This window comes from Lithobates pipiens, unplaced genomic scaffold (assembly GCF_037356315.1).
Source record: "Lithobates pipiens isolate NorthernLeopardFrog02 unplaced genomic scaffold, aLitPip1_a1.2 Scaffold_18, whole genome shotgun sequence".
In the NCBI taxonomy this organism is placed as follows: Eukaryota; Metazoa; Chordata; class Amphibia; order Anura; family Ranidae; genus Lithobates; species Lithobates pipiens.
Window position 1 is genome coordinate 31,151,346 of NW_027507758.1, and position 21,821 is coordinate 31,173,166.

The 21,821-nt window shown below is 44.9% G+C and overlaps 1 protein-coding gene across 4 annotated transcripts in view; it reads left to right on the forward strand.

Annotated features, from left to right (window-relative positions):
• Positions 1-21,821, forward strand: part of CLHC1 (clathrin heavy chain linker domain containing 1) — a 55,598-nt gene that overhangs the window by 27,159 nt on the left and 6,618 nt on the right. For all 4 annotated transcript variants that reach the window (XM_077485529.1, XM_077485532.1, XM_077485531.1 and 1 more), the window contains 3 exons: positions 6,806-6,912; positions 10,675-10,849; positions 13,680-13,882. In XM_077485529.1, the coding sequence (XP_077341655.1) occupies positions 6,806-6,912; positions 10,675-10,849; positions 13,680-13,882 (485 nt within the window). The remainder of the gene's footprint in view (positions 1-6,805; positions 6,913-10,674; positions 10,850-13,679; positions 13,883-21,821) is intronic.

A 21,821-nucleotide genomic window follows, 5' to 3' on the forward strand; every position in this document is an offset into this window, starting at 1 on the left:
TTTTTCTCACGGAAGGCGATTCCGGCTCTCTACCGGCATGTGGAAGGCAATGTCCTTGCCTCGCTGGACAGGGCGGTCAGCGGTAAGGTGCATATTACCGCTGACTCATGGTCCAGCAGGCATGGACTGGGATGTTACCTGTCTTTCACGGCCCATTGGGTCACTCTTCTGGCAGCTGGGAAGGATGCAGGACAAGGTGCAGTAGTGTTGGAGGTTGTTCTGCCACCACGCCTCCAAAATGCTACTATTGGTTGTGACACACCTCTCTCCTCCACCCCCTCCTCTTCTTCTTCCTCCATGGCCTCTTCCAGTGCTCTGTCCTCAGAACCAGCGGTGCTCCGTAGGCGTTCCAGGGGCTACGCAAGTACGCAGGCAAAACGATGCCATGCCGCGCTTGCGCTGGTTTGTTTGGGGGACAGGAGCCACACTGGGGCGGAGGTTTTGTCAGCTCTGCAGGGGCAGGCCGAGAGGTGGTTGACGCCATGCCAGCTTAAGCCAGGAATGGTGGTTTGTGACAATGGCACCAACCTCCTCTCCGCCCTCCGACAGGGACAACTGACCTGTGTAGCTCACGTCCTTAACCTGGTGGCGCAGCGGTTCTTGGGCAGGTACCCCGGCTTACAGGATGTCCTGAAGCAGGCCAGGAAAGTCTGTGTGCATTTCCGCCGATCATTTAATGCCTGTGCTCGGCTGGCTTAGCTCCAAAAGGAGTTGAACCTGCCCAAGAACCGCCTTATATGTGACATGCCCACCAGGTGGAACTCAACGTTGGCCATGCTGCAGCGGCTGCACACGCAGCAGAGGGCCATCAATGAGTACCTGTGCGACTACGGCACCAGGACAGGGTCAGGGGAGCTCGGTTTTTTCTCACCACGCCAGTGGGGCATGATCAGGGATGCATGCACTGTCCTGTCACCGTTTGAGGAGGCCACAAGGATGGTGAGCAGTGACAGTGCATGCATCAGTGACACTGTACCTCTTGTCCACCTCTTGGAGCATACGCTGCGTGGAATAATGGACAGGGCACTTGAGGCAGAACAGAGGCAGGAAGAGGAGGACTTCCTTGCCTCTCAAGGCCCCCTTTATCCAGACAGTGTTCCTGCTGTGCCACCCATCACACAGGAAGAGGATGAGGAGGAGGAAGAGGAGGAGGAGGATGATTGTGTCAGCATGGAGGTGGAGGCTGGCACTCAGCATCAGCAGCAGCAGTCTTGTAGGGATGATTTACAGTCCCAAGAAACACGTGGACTTGTACGTGGCTGGGAGGAGGTAGCTGCGGATCATGTTGCCCTTAGTGACCCAGAGGACTCCGGACCAAATGCCTAAGCTAACCTACGCTGCATGGCCTCCCTGATCCTGCAAAGCCTGCGGAAGGATCCTCGCATTCTTCGGATCAAGGAGAGGGACCATTACTGGCTGGCCACTCTCCTTGATCCACGGTACAAGGGTAAGGTTGCCGACCTTATATTGCCATCGCAGAGGGAGCAGAGGATGAGACATCTCCGGGAGGCCTTGCAGAAAGGTCTGTGCAACGCGTTCCCAGAGACTGGGAGGTTACAAACTTCTGGTCCTGGACAACGTGTTTCTGAGGCATCGGTCAGAAGGAGCGGTGAAGAAGGTGGCCGTCTGACTGATGCTTTCAGATAATTTTTTAGTCCGCAGCCCCAAGGTATGATCGGTTCCAGCAACCATCGCCAGCGTCTGATTTACATGGTGCAGGAATACCTAGGGGCAAGGTCAGACTTGGACACCTTTTCCACCGAAAATCCTCTGGCTTACTGGGTCTTGAGGATGGATCACTGGCCAGAGCTTGCACAGTATGCAATTGAGCTACTGGCCTGTCCTGCATCCAGCGTTCTTTCGGAACGCACCTTCAGTGCTGCTGGTGGCTTTGTTACCGATCACAGGGTGCGCCTGTCCACCGAATCAGTTGATCGACTGACCTTCATCAAGATGAATCAGTCTTGGATCACCCACAGCTACCAAGCACCTGAAGCTGATGTAACCGAATAATTTTTTTTGAAATATCACATCCCTTCAAGACTGCCTATGCTGATGCTGAGTGACTATCCTGTTATGTTGATTGTCTATCCTCTTCCTCCTCCGCTGATATGTTGGAAGAACATTTCTGGTTCTGGGTGATGCCATTAGCCCAATTTTTCTGCCCCTGTTTAACAGGGGTGTTTAAGTACAATTTTTGATGCAATGCTTTGCAGCAGGGCTAATTCCTGCAAAAAAACAAGAGTATATGGGAGAGGTTGCAGTGTGGTGGCACCAGCACCAGTGCCTAAGGCCCAATTTTTCTGCCCCTGTTTAACAGGGGCGTTTAAGTACAATTTTTGATGCAATGCTTTGCAGCAGGGCTAATTCCTGCAATAAAACTAGAGTATATGGGAGAGGTTGCAGTTTGGTGGCACCAGCACCAGTGCCTGAGGCCCAATTTTTCTGCCCCTGTTTAACAGGGGCGTTTAATTAAAATTTTTGATGCAATGCTTTGCAGCAGGGCTAATTCCTGCAATAAAACTAGAGTATATGGGAGAGGTTGCAGTGTGGTGGCACCAGTGCCTAAGGCCCAATTTTTCTGCCCCTGTTTAACAGGGCGTTTAATTACAATTTTTGATGCAATGCTTTGCAGCAGGGCTAATTCCTGCAATAAAACTATAGTATATGGGAGAGGTTGCAGTGTGGTGGCACCAGTGCCTAAGGCCCAATTTTTCTGCCCCTGTTTAACAGGGACATGTAATTACAATTCTTGATATAATATTTCACAGGAGGGCCCGTTCCTGTGCCCACCCAGAGTAACTGTGAGGACTTATAGTGTTGTGGCACCAGCACCACAACCACCAAAGGTCAATTTTTCTACCACTGTTCAACAATGGCATGTCATTACAATTCTTGATATAATCGTTCACAGCAGGGCGCTCCAGCGCCCAGCAAGAGTCACTTTGAGGGCTTACAATGTTGTGGCAAAACCAACACCTTGTTCCGCCATTTCTGCAGAGCATATAGGGCAGGCCCCTACTTTCAAACATCCAACTTACAAACATCTCCTACTTGCAAACGGAAGGAGACAACAGCAAGTGAGATGAAAAAAGATAGATGACAAAACAAATTATACAGGGGTGATAACCCTTCCCTATGTTTTCCAAAAAGCTTAAAAATAGTTTTTTTTGACTGGAGCTACACTTTAAAAATGTACCAGTTGAAAATTACAGATTCAACTTAACACAACAAACCTACACAGTTCCTGTCTTGTTTGCACCGCCTGTATACTGCTGTTGTGAGTATATAGGGCCTGGGGGCCACACGCATTTCCTTTTTATAATATGGGTACAGGGTTCCCCTTGATATGCGTACAAGACCCAAAGGGGCTGGTAATGGGCAGGGAGGGCTACCCATGCCATTTTCCTCAATGGTTTTCAACCATATTGCAGGAACCAGATAAAACATTAAAACCGCAAGCAGTTTTCAATGATGTTATTTCTGTTTAATGTCATTTTGTGCAGGGACTGTTCTAAACACGGGAAACACGTGGCACTTCACAGGCATACTACAGACACCCCCCAGGCACCATATTTAAAGGAATATTTCACTTTTTTTTTCACTTTAATCATTTAAATCAGTGCTCCCGCCAAAACGGCCATTTTTAAAAACATTTTAGGCATTGACCCATGTCCCCTGGGGCAGGAGCCAGGTCCCCAAACCCTTTTTAGGACAGTATCTTGCATATTAGCCGTTAAAATTAGCACTTTTCATTTCGAACGTTCGAGTCCCATAGACTTCAATGGGGTTCTAAAGTTCGTTCGAATTTGGGGTCCGTTCGAAAGTTCTGGTGCGAACCGAACCGGGGGGTGTTCGGCTCATCCCTACCACTGACTAATGCAGAGTTGCAAAGCAAGGAGATCAGCTAAAAGTAGTTGGATCTGTATGTGCGTTATAATTAATCAAAATTTAGTTGATTAATCAATAAAAAAAAAAAAGATATATATATATATATATATATATATATATATATATTATACTCTACTATACATTCACATCAGTCCCTGCCCTGAAGGAGCTCATAATCTAAGGTCCCTAAAGCCCTTTTCACACTGGGGCATTGCGGGCGTCGGCCGCTAGCGGGGTGGTTTTAACCCCCGCAAGCAGCCGAAAAAGGGTTAAAACCGCCCTAAAAGCACAACTGCAGTGGTGCTTTGCCGGCGGTATAGCCGCGCTGTCCCATTGATTTCACCGATCCTTTCACCGCTCCAAAGATGCGGCTAGCAGGACTTTTTTTACCGTCCTGCTAGCGCACCGCTCCCGAGGGGCTTTCACACTGGAGTGAAAGGGGCCGTTTTTTTCAGGCGCTACACAGGCGCTATTTTTAGCGATGTAGCGCCTGAAAACCGCCCCAGTGTGAAAGGGGCCTAACTCTCATACAGCCGGCAACTCCAAAGTCCTTGTTACAAAATTTGATTGGCTACATATGAGCATTAAAAAGAAAACACTGACGCATTTCGGCGTGAGCCTTAGTCATACATACACATACTAGGGCTAATATATATAGGAGCCAATTAACCTACCAGCATGTCTTTGGAGTGTGAGAGGAAACCCTCGCAGGCACAGGGAAAGCATACAAACTCCAGGCAGATAGTGTCGTGGTTGGGATTTGAAACAATGACCCTAGTGCTGCTAGGTGGAAGCACTAACCACTTTAACATCATAGCTTGAAACAATCACAGTAAATGGGCTCTGACTTAAAGGATAATTACATTTTCAGTACAATTTAAAGAGTGTGGCTGTGCAGGGCTCCGCCCCCAAGCTGCATCAGTCATTCACAGAGTTCTGTGAATGAGAGAACTACAACTACCAACAACGAGGGCACTGGTAAGCACTCTAGTAGTTCATTGATTCTTCCTGAAATTCAGTAACTGCCTGCCCATACAAAATACAAGCACACAGCTACACTGAAAGTCTGCAGGAGCCTGGCATTGCATAATAATAAATGTACATTTTTTTAACCTGCAAAAAAGATGTGCATTTATATATATTTTTAAAAAAAGGTGAACAATGGTTTTGCACAGAGCAGCCCAGATCCTTCTTCTGGGGTCTCCCACTGGTGCTCCTGGCTTATAATGGTCTATAAGGCCAGCTGAGATAAGTTCACAAGTACTTTCTATGAAGAAGCTAAGGGTGCTAATATTGGCTTACAAAATAGTAATAGTTATTGGAATAGGTTTTCGAAATTACATTTTTGATTGCTTTCCATAAACTGTGCCAACTGGCTGATTTGGGGGCCACCTGCAGACATAAGATATCATCTGATCTAGCCAAAAATGCTTTAAAGCCCAACTCCAGAATATTAGTAACCCCCCTTCCACCCTCTTTTAGTTAACCGCTGGTATGAAAAAAAACCTATCCAATGCCCATTTTACTTACGTTAAGCCACAGTCATATGACGGTTCTTGTCTGTTCTGTTCCTGGGGTCCTTCTTTGGGTGCCCACATTGCTGTCTGCATGATGCAAACATCTCCTATTGGTGGATGTGGCACTTCCAGTGGCAGGGTCCTCTCTCATAGTCTGTAGAGGCAGGAGAACTCAGAAGGGCGGTGAGGGGACCAGTGCTCAAGATGATAACTAGCAGGCAATATGTCTGGTCCTCAGGTTAGAAGATTGGCTTGGCTTAAAGAGGAAAGTTTGACTTTCACCCATTACACTGCAGGATGGCGTAGGAAGAAGTGTTTGCAATCTAGACTGTAAAGTGAGGTGATTTATGCACAATGCATTATTTAATTAAATTTTTTCTCCTGGAGCCTGCAGTTAAAGTCTGGAGAGACTTTAACTGGGCAAGAATCATACTCTCCAAAAAAAATATGCTTGAAGAACGCTATTTTAGTATATTATATGACTGTGCAAAATGGACCTATACAGTGGAAGCCATGCAAAAAAAAAGTCAAGGGGATGGCAAAAGACTACTTACCAATACTGCTGGTAGGCTCCATGCAACTGATCTTTTCCCCAGGACTGATTACCATGCCTTGTTTCACACTGTGTCTCTATGTGGAAGTGGCCTTTTTTGTATAGCAGGGCTTTGTTTTTCCATGTGAGACACGTTTCCACAATGAAGGGTGAACTGATAACCGTGGGGAGGGGAGATCATAACAAAGCAGCAGGAGAGGTGTAGAAAGCACAGATTCACAGAATAAATGAAACAGAAGCAGGGAAATCCTTCCACTGAAGGTCCTCAGGTACAGCTTCCTCTCCACAACGCCCTTCAGAAGCTTTTGGGTAGGGCACAGCGTAGCAAAAATACACTAAGAGACTACGGGGTTTAGGAAGACACATCAGATCAGATGAGAATAGCAGCCTTTGAAGGATATGCCTTAGAACTTCTTATCTGCAGTTATGCAATTATGAGGTTATATAGAACAGCAGTGCCAAGGCAATAATATCAATAATTGCACTGCTGCTTTTCAGGGGGGGGGGGGGGCAAAAGGTGCATTTTCAAGGTACTACTTAGCTGAAATTGACCTTTTTATATATTTCCTAAAAACAACAATTGTCCATGTTTTGAATATAGGTCCATTTTAACTCTTTCCTGAAAAACAATTTTGAAACAATTATAAATTAACAGACAAAGCTGCCAAAAAGTTTTCTCTTGGGAATAAAATTTTATTCTTGGCACAAATCACTGTGATAGTGACATGACAAAGCTAATTAACCTTATTTAATGTGATGCCCTTGTGGTAGCTAATAAGCTGTCCTTTTTGAACACAATGTTATATACTCCAGTGCTTAGAATGTATGCTTTGTCCTTTCCCAGATTTAATGAGCTGTTAGTCAGCGGACAGTACAAGGCTGCGGCTATCTATGCAGCTCATAGTCCCAGGGGTATTCTCAGAAATATAGAAACCATGGAAAGGTTTAAAGGTAAGACAAATCCTGTACTTTTTGTGTTGCCATATTAAACAGTAAAAACTGTGTATAGAAATGTTGTAGTAAAACTATCCTTTACCCATAGTGGGCAAGCGGGTTCACATGGCCACAGGAGCATTTACTTTCGCACACTGCACTCCTGCCCCGGCCATAATGCTGTTTAAAAAAAAAATTTAATTGTGCTTATCACTTTGGAGCCAATCATGTGACCTGTCACCACAGGGATTACACTGTGGCCTGCATTTTCTGAATGAGCCATAAATTGCAGGCCATGGTGTGTGCAGTATTACTGTGGGATATAACACCATTGTGATCTCCTTTGTATAAAACATTTTACCTACCTTGGCCTCATTTCTGTTTAATAAGGACATTTAAAGCGGTAGTAAACCCGCTATTTTTTTTTTTTTAACACCTGCAAAGCAAAAGGCATAATGAGCTAGTTTGCACCGCATACTAGCTCATTATGAAATACTTACCTTAGAACGAGGCCCCGACATCTGGCACGATCCACGCCGAGGGAGCTGATATGCTCCCTCGGCGTTTCTTCCGGGTATCGCGGCTCCGGCGCTGTGAGTGGCCGGAGCCGCGATATCGTCACTCCCGCGCATGCGCGCGGGAGATTTCTTTCCGGCCGCCGGCCACTGCCGGATTTTCAGGCCGAGAATCCCCTCGTGCGCATGCGCCGCTGCAGTCAGCGGCGCATACCGAGGGGAATATCTCCTAAACCGTACAGGTTTAGGAGATATTTTTTTTACCTACAGGTAAGCCTTATTATAGGCTTTCCTGTAGGTAAAAGTTACAAAAAAGACTATACAAGAGTATACAACCACTTTTATTTTTTTGGAAATGTACTTGCTATTTGTATAAGCTATGTGCAAGAACTCATGACATCCATTGATATGCTACACTGCAATTTTGTACCACTGCATACCTGTGTTGGTTTTTTTTGGTTTGTTTTTTAAGTTTTGGGTTAACCAAATGTAATTTCAGTATTAGGCACAATAAAATTGGTTTGATAAATCTTTAGGATGATGTCTTTACACTTGGTGATTTTGGGGCTCTGATTCTTGGGTGTACTTTTCATAATGTATGCAAGAAAAGCTACTTTCTTTTTTTGTCCATTGGGAAACACGGAAAGTCTTTCACCTTTTGGGTTATACAGCCACCAACTGGAGGATTAAGCCCTGGCAAACAGAAAACTGTAGGCCAGCCCAGGATAACCCCTTCTACTACTTCTACTACAAGTTTGCCTGTGTAAAAGACTAACTTATTTTTGCCAGCACCTTTTTCTTACTCTTTAAAGTAGAAGTTCAACCAAAACTAACGCGAAACCTACTCTATACCACATTCTAAGCCTCTCTGGGACAAAGCAGCGGTCACAAGGTTTCTCAGGAGGACCCGAGCAGCAAGAATTTTGTCAACCTCAAGGATAAAAGGTAATGTAGAATCAGGATGTGCCAACACAGAAGCAGAAAAAAAGGCAGCCTTGAGACTCTTAAAGGCCTTAATGGACTCCGGAGACCAACTCTGTGGGTTTCCGTCCTTTCTGGTCATATCAGTCAGGGGCTTGACCAGAGACACAAAGTTAGGAATAAACTCCCGATAATAGTTGGCAAAGCCAAGAAAAGGCTGCAGAGGACCTAAACCCGTGGGTCGGGGCCACTGTAGGACTGCTTAAAGTTTCTCTGGGTCCATTGAAAAACCAATAGTGGAATTTACATAACCCAGGAATTGAACCTGTTCACAATGGAATTCGCACTTCTACAATTTACAATCGAGATTGTTCTCTCTTAGTTTCTGAAGCACACCACAAACATCTGTGGGGTGGCTCTCCAGGGACTTGGAAAATATGAGGATATTGTCACGATAAACCACCACACATAACTGCAGCAAATCTCGGAGGACATAGTTAATAAATTCCTGGGAAACTGCAGGGGCATTTCAAAGGCTAAAAGGCATTACGAGGTACTCATAATGGCCTGTTCCGATATTAAACGCAGTTTTCCACTCGTTGCCCTCCATAATCCACACAAGATTGTATGCCCCTCTCAAATCAAGCTTCGTGAAAAACGTTGCTCTCTTGAGGCGGTCAAATAACTCCACAAACTATGGAATTGGATAGGCATTCTTAATCATGAAATGATTGAGACCCCTATAATCAATACAGGGTCTCAGTTCACCACTCTTCTTCTTCACAAAGAAGAAACCAGCACCAACAGGAGAAGAGGATTTGTGGAAGAAACCTCGAGTGCGTCTGCAACATACTCCTCCAAGACCAACAAAGGTTAAACCCGGCCATGAGGGGGTATGGCACCAGGTTGAAGGTCAATTGTGCAATCATACGACTGGTGTGGAGGCAAGGATTGGACTGCAAAGTTTTGAGACAAATGTACAGGAGGCTTTCGCAAGCGTTCCTTAAAAGTCTTTCTCTGAGTCTGGAGCCAATGAGGATCTCACCCTTTATGGTATCAGAGAGACCATGAGAAAAAGCAGCCACGAGGGCCTCATTGTTCCAAGCAACCTCTGCTGCCAGATTACGGAATGCAGTGGCATAATCGACAACAGTTCTCATACTATGATGGACAAGAGGCACTTGGCAGCAGAAGTGGAGCGATGCGGGAACGTCAAATACCCTTTTAAAAGAAGTCACAAACTCAGGATATAACTCGAGTCAACAGGTTTTTGCGTCTCCCATAGAGGGTTTTCCCAGCCCAAGGCTTTCTCAGAAAGCAAAGATATCACGACACCTACTTTGCTTCTGTCTGTGGGAAACGCCTGGGGCAGCATCTCAAAGTATATCTCAACCTGGTTGAGAAACCGTCTGCATTGGACTGGATCACCCCCAAATCGCTGGGGAAGCAGAGCGGAACCAGACATACCTCTTATAGAAGTAATACTCGAGGCAGGTGCCTGCACAGACTGGAGGAGCAGCAGGGATGGCCGGCAACACAGGTTGTACCAGAGCAGCCACCGTGGGAGATTCCAGGTGAGTCCTGCTCATCCAATCTGGAAAAAATATTACCAACAAGTGGATTGACTGCATCTTCTGAATTCATGGCCTTCGCCTACTGTCAGAAACCATGAATCAGACAGAAGTAAAGTTAAATCACACTTGTTTAATAATAATAAAAAAACGTAAACAGAGAAAACGTAGTCAAAACCAGAGTTAAGGAACCGTAACGGATAGTCAGACAAGCCAAAATGTCAGGGAGCCAGAGATGAGTGTAGTAGAACGGCAATCAGGATCTGGAGCCAGAAGGAATGTCAGCCAAGTAAGTCTTCAACAGGAACACAGGAGAGCATCTCTAGAGATGTGACCAAAGCAAAGGCAGAGATCATCTGGACTGGAAGTAGGCAGGACTGACGAGGAGGATATCATCAACAGGTGAGTCACTGTGGAGAGATGAGTCCAGCCCTGACAGCATGCTAGTAATCGGATGGCTTATTCCTGGCTGGTTTACATCTTTTTTATTTATTTATTTATTTCCCAGTATCCAATCCTGTAAGCAGCAGGTTAACCCAAAAGTGAAGGACTTCTTGTATCCCTGGATTTTACAGTGGATACAAAAATCCTATTTTCCTAATGTAATAAAGTAGCAAATGGATTTATGGATTGATTGTACAGAAATTTTAACTTGGAAATAATATTTCTATTGCGACTGAACTTTTTAATGACTGTGCAAAAGGAATGTCATAATTTAGTATTGAGAACGTCATAATTTTCCATAGTTTAATTTCTATGTTTTCTTGTTACAGCTGTTGTGCAGCCTAAAGACCAGGATCCTCCTTTGCTGTTGTTTTTTGAGGCTGTCATAGGTTCCAGCAATTTGGCCAGGCATCCTGTAAATGCAGCACTAACACTGGAGGGAGTTAAATGTGCTTTAGCCAATGATAAAGTAGACCTAGTCGTTCATTGGGTAACTCAACAAAGGTAAGAAATACTATAAAATCTTAAAATTGATTATTTTGTATTTTAACATTTGTTGTAGGGGGCATCAGTAATCTTAATGATATTACCATGATTTTTGTCTCTACATATGTGCAAAACCAGTCCACCGCTAAAATATTAGGAAAAAGAAGAGATAGGGGAATTGGCAAACATAACTCCTGCAGTCTTGGGGATCCCAGACAGGTATGCACAAACAGCTGCATTGCCCCAGATGCCACAGGCTCTGCGTTGGGGCTGTGCACCGATCCCCACAGACCTGCCACACTGGGTTGTGTAGAAGAGTAGGTACAGGCACTCTGCTAGACTGTACAAAAAGATAAACCAATGTCTCTTTACGCTATACAATCCCAGGCCCTATGTGAATAGAGCCTTATAGGGTCTTCTGTGCCAAAATTTGATTTTACTTTGTTATTTTGACATGACTTCCTCTGACTTTATGGCCAAACTTTTCCAGTTGGGCAGCACAGTGGTAAAGTGGGAAATACTATCGCCTAGCAGCAACCGGGTCGCTGGTTCGAATTCCAACCACGACACTACCTGCCTGGAGTTTGTATGTTCTCTCTGTGCCTGCGTGGGTTTTCCTCCGGGTACTCTGGTTTATTCCCGCACTCCAAAGACATGCTGGTAGGTTACTTGGATCATGTATAAGTTGGCCCTAGTATGTATGAATGTGAATTGGAGACCTTACATTGTAAGCTCCTTAAGGGCAGGGACTGATGTGAATGTACAATGTATATGTAAAGCTCTGCATAAATTGAAAGCGCTATATACTGTAAGTACGTGAAATAAATAAATAAAGATGCAATTGCATTGTCCAGTGACACTTCCTCAGTCGCCAGTGAAGAAGTGTGGATATAGTGAGAGTGCCATAGATTTAGTGTGAATACTGGAGAACAAATTGTAACAGTTGCCTAACCGGCATCCCATACCACCTAAATCTAGCACCGGTGCTGATTTTTACTGTAAGTTACCCACAGACACTAGACATGAGACAGGCTTTGCCCAATCTGGCTACTTTCAGCCAGATCTAGTGCTAACCTAATATTTATGTGTCCTATGCAAAATTGTGGACCATTTCTAGGGCAAAATTGTGGACTAACTGTTCTTGGGGAACAATTAATGGGACAAGGTCAAGAGCCTGCTCCAATAATTATGGTTCCCTCCTCAAGCAATCCTCTCCATTTCTGCAAGCCAAGCAATCATTGTTATGACAGTGCTGCCTGATACTAGGGCTGGAGTTAGGTTGAACTGTCTGTGCATGCTCATCTGACTACCCTATGGGGGCTATAGGACACCTCTATTTCTGCTACAGTTATAAACTGGGCCTTAGCAGTGCTATACTAGAGAAGAGAGAAAGGTAGATGGGTACACATAGTATATGTGTAACGCAGGCCCCTGTTACGTTCCGCTAATCTGCCCAATTCTCTTCCTATTTGGGTGTACCAGCAGCCAGGCACACAACAACAGACAGTCTCACAACTCAATGACTAGGCAAGGGATGTCTTTTTAATATTTTGATGCTCGTTGAACTTGGTTAGGGTACAGAGTGAGCTTTGGAATATTCCAAATTTAGTGCACTAATAAACCAGAGTATACGCTATGCCTTGTCTACACTCATCAGGATAATTCCCCTTCTGACAAACAATAGAGGGAACAGCAACCCTGGAATTCTAAGCAAAGGAAAAGTCCCAATCCAACAGCACTGGAGCAGATACCCAAGGGATTAGAGCAACGAACAGTCACTAGGATCCAATATCCAGGCCTATACTCATAATGTCCCTGTATACTTGGATGCCTCTGCCCAATATCAACCAGACACTTCTCCAGTGAGTCTCCAGGCCAGATCCTTAGTGAATCCCTTGATTTGACCTCCAACTCCATCAAATAGGTCCTCCAGCTCTCACTGAGCTTGGGACCTCGAGGACAAGAACCCTGCTGATCTAGGCATACAACTATTTATGCCCTCCTCAGCCACCTACTTTGCATTCTCCAACCGAGGATTGGCTGAGACCACATAAATATTCACCTCTTCCAACCCACTACATTCTAGAATCCCCTAGAAGGCAGGGAGGAGTAGTTTAGCCTGTGAGACCCAGAAAAGGCAAAAATATTCACATACCGCACCAATGTTTACAGAGGAGCCAAAGAACTAGATTTACCTGGGCCTCTCAAACAACCTATTCTAGGAAGGTGCTACACAAATAAAAAAAAAAGATAATTATGCAAAATATCCATGTCTCATTAAAAAAAAAAATGGTGATCAGCTCGAAAAGACAAACGTGGAAACCTATGAGGGATAAAGGAAAATAAATTAGCAAATCAATTACATTGTTGAAGCATAAGTATATTTATACTGAATTTATCACTAAAAACATACCCAAAAGTAAAGCTACTCTTTAATCAGAAATATTTCCCTAAGCTGAATATCTGGGTCTGCCTTAGAATCCCAGCTTGTAATCCGCCCTCAAAGGCGAGAGTTGGACAGCTCTGCTAGAGATCAGTTAATGGCCTTTCTCTCTCGCCTTGGCTGCGTAGGCTGACTATGTGCTAAGGGGATTCTCTGCATTCTAATAGGCATCACACTCGGTAATCTCTGCAGGCTTACCAAGAACAATAGCTTAAGGATCTGTGCCAAAAAAAAAAAAGGTTTACATGGCCATCTGATGTTTGGAGATTGATTGTATATTGATTGATTTTATAAATATTATTTTCAGCATTTATTGATTGCTCCTGGTAAATAAAAGGTACTTATTGTCCTATTTTACCCACATATTTGTCCTCCCAAGCTTATTTTTGTCTCTCTGTGGTGTAGGGTGACATTTTCTGAACCTCTCGGCGATGTGATTTGGGATTATGGAGAGAAAGAGCCACAGCACAAGGTCACATGCCTGGCACTGGCCCAGCTGATCTACAGAAAGTGCTCCAGCCTTAGGAAGGCGGCTCTCTGTATGTGTGTACAAGGACAAATCCAGGGAGTCCTCGACTACACCTACCAGAGCAAGCGCTTTTTATTAGGTAATCTGTTTCATGAATTGGGGTCACATGTTATCTGTTTAGTATGGAAAAAGATAGACAAACAATGCTGTGAAAAATATTTGCCCCCCCCCCCTTTTTTTTTTCATATTTGTTACACTTAAATGACCATCAAACTAATTATATTATTACACAAAGCTAACCCGAGTAAATACAAAATGCAATTTTTTAAATGATGGTTTCATTTATTAAGGCAGAAAAGCTGTCCAAGCCTGCCTGGCTTTATGTGAAAAAGTACTTGCCCCCTAAACCTAATAACTGGTTGTGCCACCCTTGGTGGCAAAACTGCAATCAAGCGTTTGTGATAACTGGCAATTTTGGCCCATTCTTCTTTGCAGAATTGTTTTAATTCAGCCACATTGGAGGGTTTTCCAGCATGAACGGCCTGTGTAAGGTCATAATACAGAATCGCAATTGGATTTAAGTCCGGGCTTTGACTAGGCCACTCCAGAACCAACATTTTGCTTTGTTTGAACCAATTGTAGGTGGACTTGCTGTTGTGTTTCGGATCATTGTCCTGCTACATAACCAAAGTGCACTTGAGCTTGAGGTCACAAATTGATGGCTGGACACTCTCCTTTAGGATTTTCTGGTTGAGCTCAGAATTCATGGTTTCACCAATTATGGTAAGTCGTCCAGGTCCTGAAGCTGCAAAGCAGCCGCAGACCATCACGCTACCACCACCATGTCTGATGTTCTTGTTATGAAATGCTGTTTTATGCCAGGTGTAACGAGACGCACACTTTCCAAAAAGTTAAATCTTTGTCTCTTCAGTCCACAGAATATTTGCCTAAAAGTCTTGGGGATAATCAATATGTTTTTCGGTAAATGTGAGATGAGCCTTTGCCCTTGTACACACGGTCGGACATTCCGACGGAAAATGTCCGATCGGACCGTGTTGTCGGATAATCCGACCGTGTGTGGGCTTCATCTGGCTTTTTCCGTCGGAATGTCCGACCAACAAAGTTTGAGAGCTGCATATAAAATTTTCCGACAACATGATCCGATCAGACTTTGTCAGATCGTTTGTAGAGAATTCCGATTGGACAAAGTGCCACGCATGCTAAGATCATATTCCTAGACCAAAGCTATTGGCTACTAGCCTGAATGTAGTCCCGTCGTAACTAAATAACGTCATTACGTTACAAACTATTGGATTTTCCGACAACGGATTTTGTTGTCAGAATGTCCGACCGTGTGTTCAAGGGCTTTGTGTTATTTTTGGTAAGCAGTGGCTTTGGCCTTGGAACTCTCCCATGGATGCCATTTTCTTTCTTATTGTTGAATCATGAACACTGATTTTGCGTGAGGCAAGTGAGGCCTGCAGTTATGTAGATGTTGTTCTGGGTTCTTTTATGACCTCCTGGATGAATCATCATCATGCTCTTGGAGTAATTTTTGTAGGCCGACCACTCCTGGGAAGTTTCCCCACTGTTCCAAGTTATCTCCATTTGTGGATAATGGCTCTCCCCGTGGTTCACTAGAGTCCCAAAGCCTTAGAAATGGCTTTGAAACCCTTCCTAAACCAATACATGTACATTACTTTGTTTCCAATCTGTTCTTGAATTTTTTTAGATTGCGGCATGATGTGTGGCTTTTTGTGATCTGTTAGCGTGCTTCACTTTGTCAAACAGCTTCTATTTATGTGATTTCTTGATTCAACAGGTCTGGCAGTAATCAAGCCTGGGTGTGGCAAGTGAAATTTAACTCGGCTTTCCAAAAAATTGTGGATAATCACAGTTCATTCAGGATTCAGCATGGGAGAGGGCAATTACCTTTTCACATTAGGCCAGGCAGGTTTGAACAGCTTTTTTCCCTTAATATATGAAATATTCATTTAAAAACTGCATCTTAGATTTCCTTGGGTTATCTTTGTGTAATATTAAAATCTGCCATAGTTGTACGTCGGCCCTTTAAGCAGCAATAGCAGGCGCACGCCCGCTGCGCTGAGGGTGAACCGATGCACGTGGCCGGTGGTCACGATGACTGCCGGCCACGTGTGAACGCAGGCACAAGAACCAGAACGGGGACGCGCGCGTGTGTGCGTGCGCGCGTGTGTGCGTGCGCGCGTGCGTGCGTGTGCGTGTGTGTGTGTGCGCGCATGTGTGTGTATGTAAACACACAATTCCCTGTTCTGTGAAGAGAGGAGAGACAGGTCATGTGTCCCTACTAGCTAGGAACAACGATCTGTCATCTCCTCTAGTCAGTTTCTTACCCCTACAGTTAGAACACACAAGGGAACACGGTTAACTACTTGATTGCCGGTGACATTTACACAGTAATCAGTGCATTTTTATAGCACTGGTCGCTGTATAAATGTCAATGGTGTCAAAAGTGTCTGATCTGTATGTCATAATGTCGCAGTCCCACTAAAAATCGCAGATCACCGCCATTACTAGTAAAAAATTATAATAATAAAAATGTCATACATTTTTCCATAGTTTGTAGACGCTATAACATTTGTGCAAACCAATCAATATACGCTTATTGCAATTTTTATTACCAAAAGTATGTAGAAGAATACATATCGCCCTAAACTGAGGAACAGAAATTGCTTTTTAAAAAAAAAAAAAATTGGGGATATTTATTATAGCAAAAAGTACAAAATATTGTGTTTTTTTTTTTTTTTTTTTAAATTGTCAGTCTTTTTTTGTTTATAGTGCAAAATATAAAAACCGCAGCGGTGATCAAATACCAACAAAAGAAAGCTCTATTTGTTTTGGTGCAACATCAAACGAACGCGCAATTGTCAGTTCACAGTGCCATATCGCAAAAAATTGCCTGGTCTTTAAGCACGCAAATCTTCCGGGGCTGAAGTGGTAAAAGATAGACATACATAACTCCACAGTATATGGCTAACCTGTAGTTAAAACCTAATATCTTCTAAGCGTACACCACTTAGGAGATATTCACCCTGCATGCAGCCACTGACATCACCGGCGCTTGTGCTCTGAAGGTCTGGCGTATCGTGCCGAAACTTTAAAGAGTCTTGCCGGAACCAAGGTCTCTTGCATGCGCGGGAGTGATATCATCGTGGCTAGCGCTGGAGCCCGCAAACCCAGAAGAAACCCCAGGGGGACATGTCAGCCCCCTCAGCAGTGACCAGGCACTGCTGTGGGGGGCTTAGTTCTAAGGTAAGTATTTCATAGCGTGCCAGAATGAGCGGTTTACTACCACTTTAACATAACAGGGAGAAACACACACACACACACACACACACACACACACACACACACACATATGTGCAGATGCACCAGACAGCTCTGACGGGTCCCAAAGGCCTGTACCACATCTGTGCATGCATGGAATTCTGCAGCACATGTGCACCCTTCATCAAAACTGCCTCCTCGGATGTGTTTTATGTAGACATCCCAGGAAGCAGTGAGGGCTGTAACACCATTCTTCCTTAGTGAGTAAGAAGGAAGGGCTGCAGTTTAGCCCCAAAAAATAAGGTAATAATCTTCAATTATCGGAGAAAGTGGTGGGAGGAGCCAGAAGGAAGAAGGTTGTCCTTAAAGCACGTTCAGCAGCTGATTCAATCACTTACTTAGTGTGCAGTTTCTTTATCTTTTAATCCTTACCCATGTTCCTGTTTAAGCTGGTGCCATGACCGTGTCCTAGCTTTCCCATTTCAAGGTGGCTCCTTTCTCTTGCAGCATCCTTTGGTGCCACCATTGCATGCAGGAACTAGAATTGTGTCTCCCTACACTGTGTGCATCAATAGAAATACACAGCCCTGTAGCTTAGTATGGCAAGGCATTCCCCTGCTCCTCCTCCTCCTCCTCCTCCTCCCCCTCCTCCCTTCCTTCTCTCAGCTAACAGACTGACTGGATACTGCACTGTCCACGTTCCCGTGAAGACTGGAAGTTTAGGAAGAAGCACTAACAGTTAAACTGCTAGTGCTGGGGTAAGAATTGTAACAAATATAGTGCCTTGAAAAAGTATTCTTACCTCTTGAAATGTTCCACATTTTGTCATGTTACAACTAAAAACTTAAATGTATTTTATTGGGATTTTATGCAATAGACCCACATAAAGTGGTTGATTAACTAAAGGCAAATAGGCCGTGCCCTTTGCGAGAGCAGTTGCTCCAGAGCTTAGTAAACGAGCAGAAGCTCTGCAGATTTTCATTATCCAATCATGTGCAAGCAAAAATGCTGTTTTTTATTTTCCTTGCATGTGATTGGGTATTCTTTGCAAAGTGAAGCTTTACCTCATTTACTAAACTCTGGAGCAACTGCAAAGTGCACAGTCTATTTGCCTTTAGTAAATCAACCCCAAAGTGGTACATAATTGTAAAGTGGAAGGAAAATAATAAATGGTTTTCAATTTTTTTTTTACAAATAAATATCTAAAAGTGTGGGGGGCATTTGCATTCAGCCCCCCTGAGTCCCTACTTTGTAGAACCACCTTTCACTGTAATAATTGGTGCAAGTCTTTTTGGGTATGTCTCTACCAGCTTTGCGAATCTAGAGTGAAATTTTTGCCCATTCATCTTTGCAAAATAGCTCAAGTTCTGTCAGATTGGATGAGAGCGTCTGTGAACAGCAATTTTCAAGTCTTGCCACAGATTCTCAAAAGGATTTAGGTCTGAACTTTGACTGGGCCATTTTAACACATGAATATGCTTTGATCTAAAGTAACCATTCCATTGTAGCTCTGGCTGTATGTTTGGGGTCGTTGTCCTGCTGGAAGGTGAACCTCCGCCCCAGTCTCATGTCTTTTGCAGATTCAAACAGGTTTTCTTCTAAGATTGCCCTGTATTTGGCTCCATCCATCTTCCCATCAACTCTGACCAGCTTCCCTGTCCCTGCTGAATAAAAGCATCCCTACAACATGATGCTGCCACCACCATGTTTCACGGTGGGGTTGGTGTGTTCAGGGCGATGTGCATTGTTAGTTTTTCATCACACGTAGTGTTTTGCTTTATGGCCAAAAGGTTAAATTTTGGTCTCATCTTACCAGAGCCCCTTCTTCCACATGTTTCCTATTTCCCCCACATGGCTTCTTGCAAACTGCAAACGGGACTTCTTATGGCTTTATTTCAACAATGACTTTCTTCTTGTCACTCTTCCGTAAAGACCAGATTTGTGGAGAGCTCGACTAATAGTTGTCCTGTGGACAGATTCTCCCACCTCCTCCAGTTACCATGGACCTCTTGGCTGCTTCTCTGATTAATGCTCTCCTTGCCCGGCCTGTCAGTTTAGGTGGACAGCCATGTCTTGGTAGGTTTGCAGTTGTGCCATACTCTTTCCATTTTTGGATGATGGATTGAACCATCTCTGTGAGATGTTCAAAGCTTTGGATAGTTTTTTTTAGAACCTAACCCTGCTTTAAACTTCTCCACAACTTTATTCCAGACCTGTTCTGTTCACTAAGGTTCTGTTAAGGACCATGAACCAGGCAGAGACAGAAAATTCAGCTAAAATTCACACCTTTAGAGACGGTTCACACAGGGGCAACACGACTTCCAGGACGACTTTGTGAGGCAACTTGGAGACGACTTGAACACGACTTAGACACGACCTGGGGTGACTTACAACACGACTTTAAGTCGCCCCAGGCCAGGCGACTTTTGCCGTGGCCAATCAGAGAATGAGCTCTGAAGGGGGAACTCCACGCCAAATTTCTGAAAAAAATTTGGCGTGGGTTCCCACTCCGAGAGCATACCAGGCCCTTAGATCTGGTATGGATTCTAAGGGGAACCCCCTACGCTGAAAAAACGGAGTGGGGGGTCCCCCCCGATCCATACCAGATCCTTATCCGAGCACGCTACCCGGCCGGCCAGGAAAGGGGGTGGGGATGAGCAAGCGCCCACCCCCTCCTGAGCCGTACCAGGCCGCGTGCCCTCAACATGGGGGGGTGCCTTGGGGAAGGGGGGGCCGTGCCCCCCCACCCCAAAGCACCTTGTCCTGAAGAGGGGGACAAGACCCCCGAAGTCGGAAGAAGAGGGCGGCGGTGAAGAAGAAAGCCGGGCTCCTCCGCTAGCAAAAGAGCTAGCAGAAGATAGCGGAGGAGTCTGGCGAGAAGAGCCCCGAAGACGGACAGAAGACCCCCGGAGCTGTGCAATAAACTATTTTAACCCTTGTGTGTTGTGTTTTTTTTTGCTTTTTTTTTTACAGGTGAATGGGTAGGGGTACATTGTACCCCATACTCATTCACATAGGGTGGAGGGCCGGTATCCGGGGGCCCCCTTATTAAAGGGGGCTCCCGGATTCCCATAAGCCTCCCGCCCGCAGACCCCGACAACCAACGGCCAGGGTTGTCGGGAAGAGGCCCTTGTCCTCATCAACATGGGAACAAGGTGCTTTGGGGTGGGGGGGCCGCGCGGCCCCCCCTTCCCCAAAGCACCCCCCCATGTTGAGGGCACGCGGCCTGGTACGGCTCGGGGGGGGGCGCTCGCTCGTCCCCACCCCCTTTCCTGGCCGGCCGGGTAGCGCGCTCGGATAAGGGTCTGGTATGGATCTGGGGGGGACCCCCACGCCGTTTTTTCGGCGTAGGGGGTTCCCCTTAGAATCCATACCAGACCTAAGGGCCTGGTATGCTCTCGGAGGGTGAACCCACGGCAAATTTTTTTCAGAAATTTGGCGTGGAGTTCCCCCTTCAGAGCTGATAATTCCATGAGAGTCGCCTCCGTATAGACGGAGATCCAACTTATAGGCGACCTCCATTGAAATCAACAGGTACCAGTCGCCTACAAGTCAGATTGAAGTAGTACAGGAACCTTTTCTGAAGTCGGAGCGACTTCAGTAGTGTGCATTAAGACGGCTCTCATTCACTTACATTGATTTTTACATGTTGTCCGACTAGGGGCGACCTGAAGTCGGATCTGAGTCGCCCCTGTGTGGACCGGCTCTAAATGTAATAGTAAAATAATACAAATCAGGAACGTAGTCAAAAACAGAAGCCAGGGTAAGGAAGCCAAAACAGGTAATCAGTCGAGCCGGAATCAGGGAGCCGCAATCAGCATAGTCAGAAGCCAAAGATCAGGATCAGGAACCAGAAGAAACATCAGCCAGGCAAAGTCAAACAGGAACACCGCAGAGAGACACACAAGATATGTTGACCAAGGCAAAGGCACCGAAGGAATAAGCCAGGCAGTTTTACCGCTTGCGGACCGCTCACCGTGTATATACTGATTGGACACACCAGGATGTCCGCCGTGACCCGCCGACTGTTCAGGATACAGGCAGAACGCCTGTAAACAAGGCAGATCGCCATTCTGTGAGAGGGGAATGTACTAATCCTGTGTTTTTGCTAAGCAGGAACACGGATCTTTACCTTCCCCACAGTTAGTAAACACTCCCTAGGACCACATTTAACCCTTTGATCGCCACTTTTAACCCTTTCCCTGCCAGTGTCATTTGTACAGTGGCGGTGTATATTTTTTAGCACGGATCACTGTATTAGTATTGCTGGTCCCCAAATTGTTTCAAAAGTGTCAAGTGTCCAAAATGTCTGTCACAATATCGCAGTCCCCGATATAAGTTGTTGATCACCGCCATTACTAGGAAAAAAGAAAGACAGAACAATATCCCATGATTTGTAGACTTTCAGGCAAACCAATCAATATATGCTTACTGGGATTTTTTTTACCAAAAACTGTAGCAGAATACATATTGGCCTAAATTGATAAAGAAATTCGATTTTTTTACATTTTTTTTATTGGGTATTCTTCATAGCAGAAAGTAAAAAAATATTTTTTTTTTTTCAAAATTACGTTTATTTTTTTGTTTATAAAGCAAAAAATAACAACTGTAGAGGTGATCAAATACCACCAAAAGAAAGCTCTACTTGTGGAAAAAAAATTAAAAATGTATTTGGGTACAGCGTCACACGACCGGGCAATCGTCAGTTAAAATAACTCAGTGCCATATAGGAAAAGTGGCCTCGTCATGAAGAGGGTAAACCTTCCGGAGCT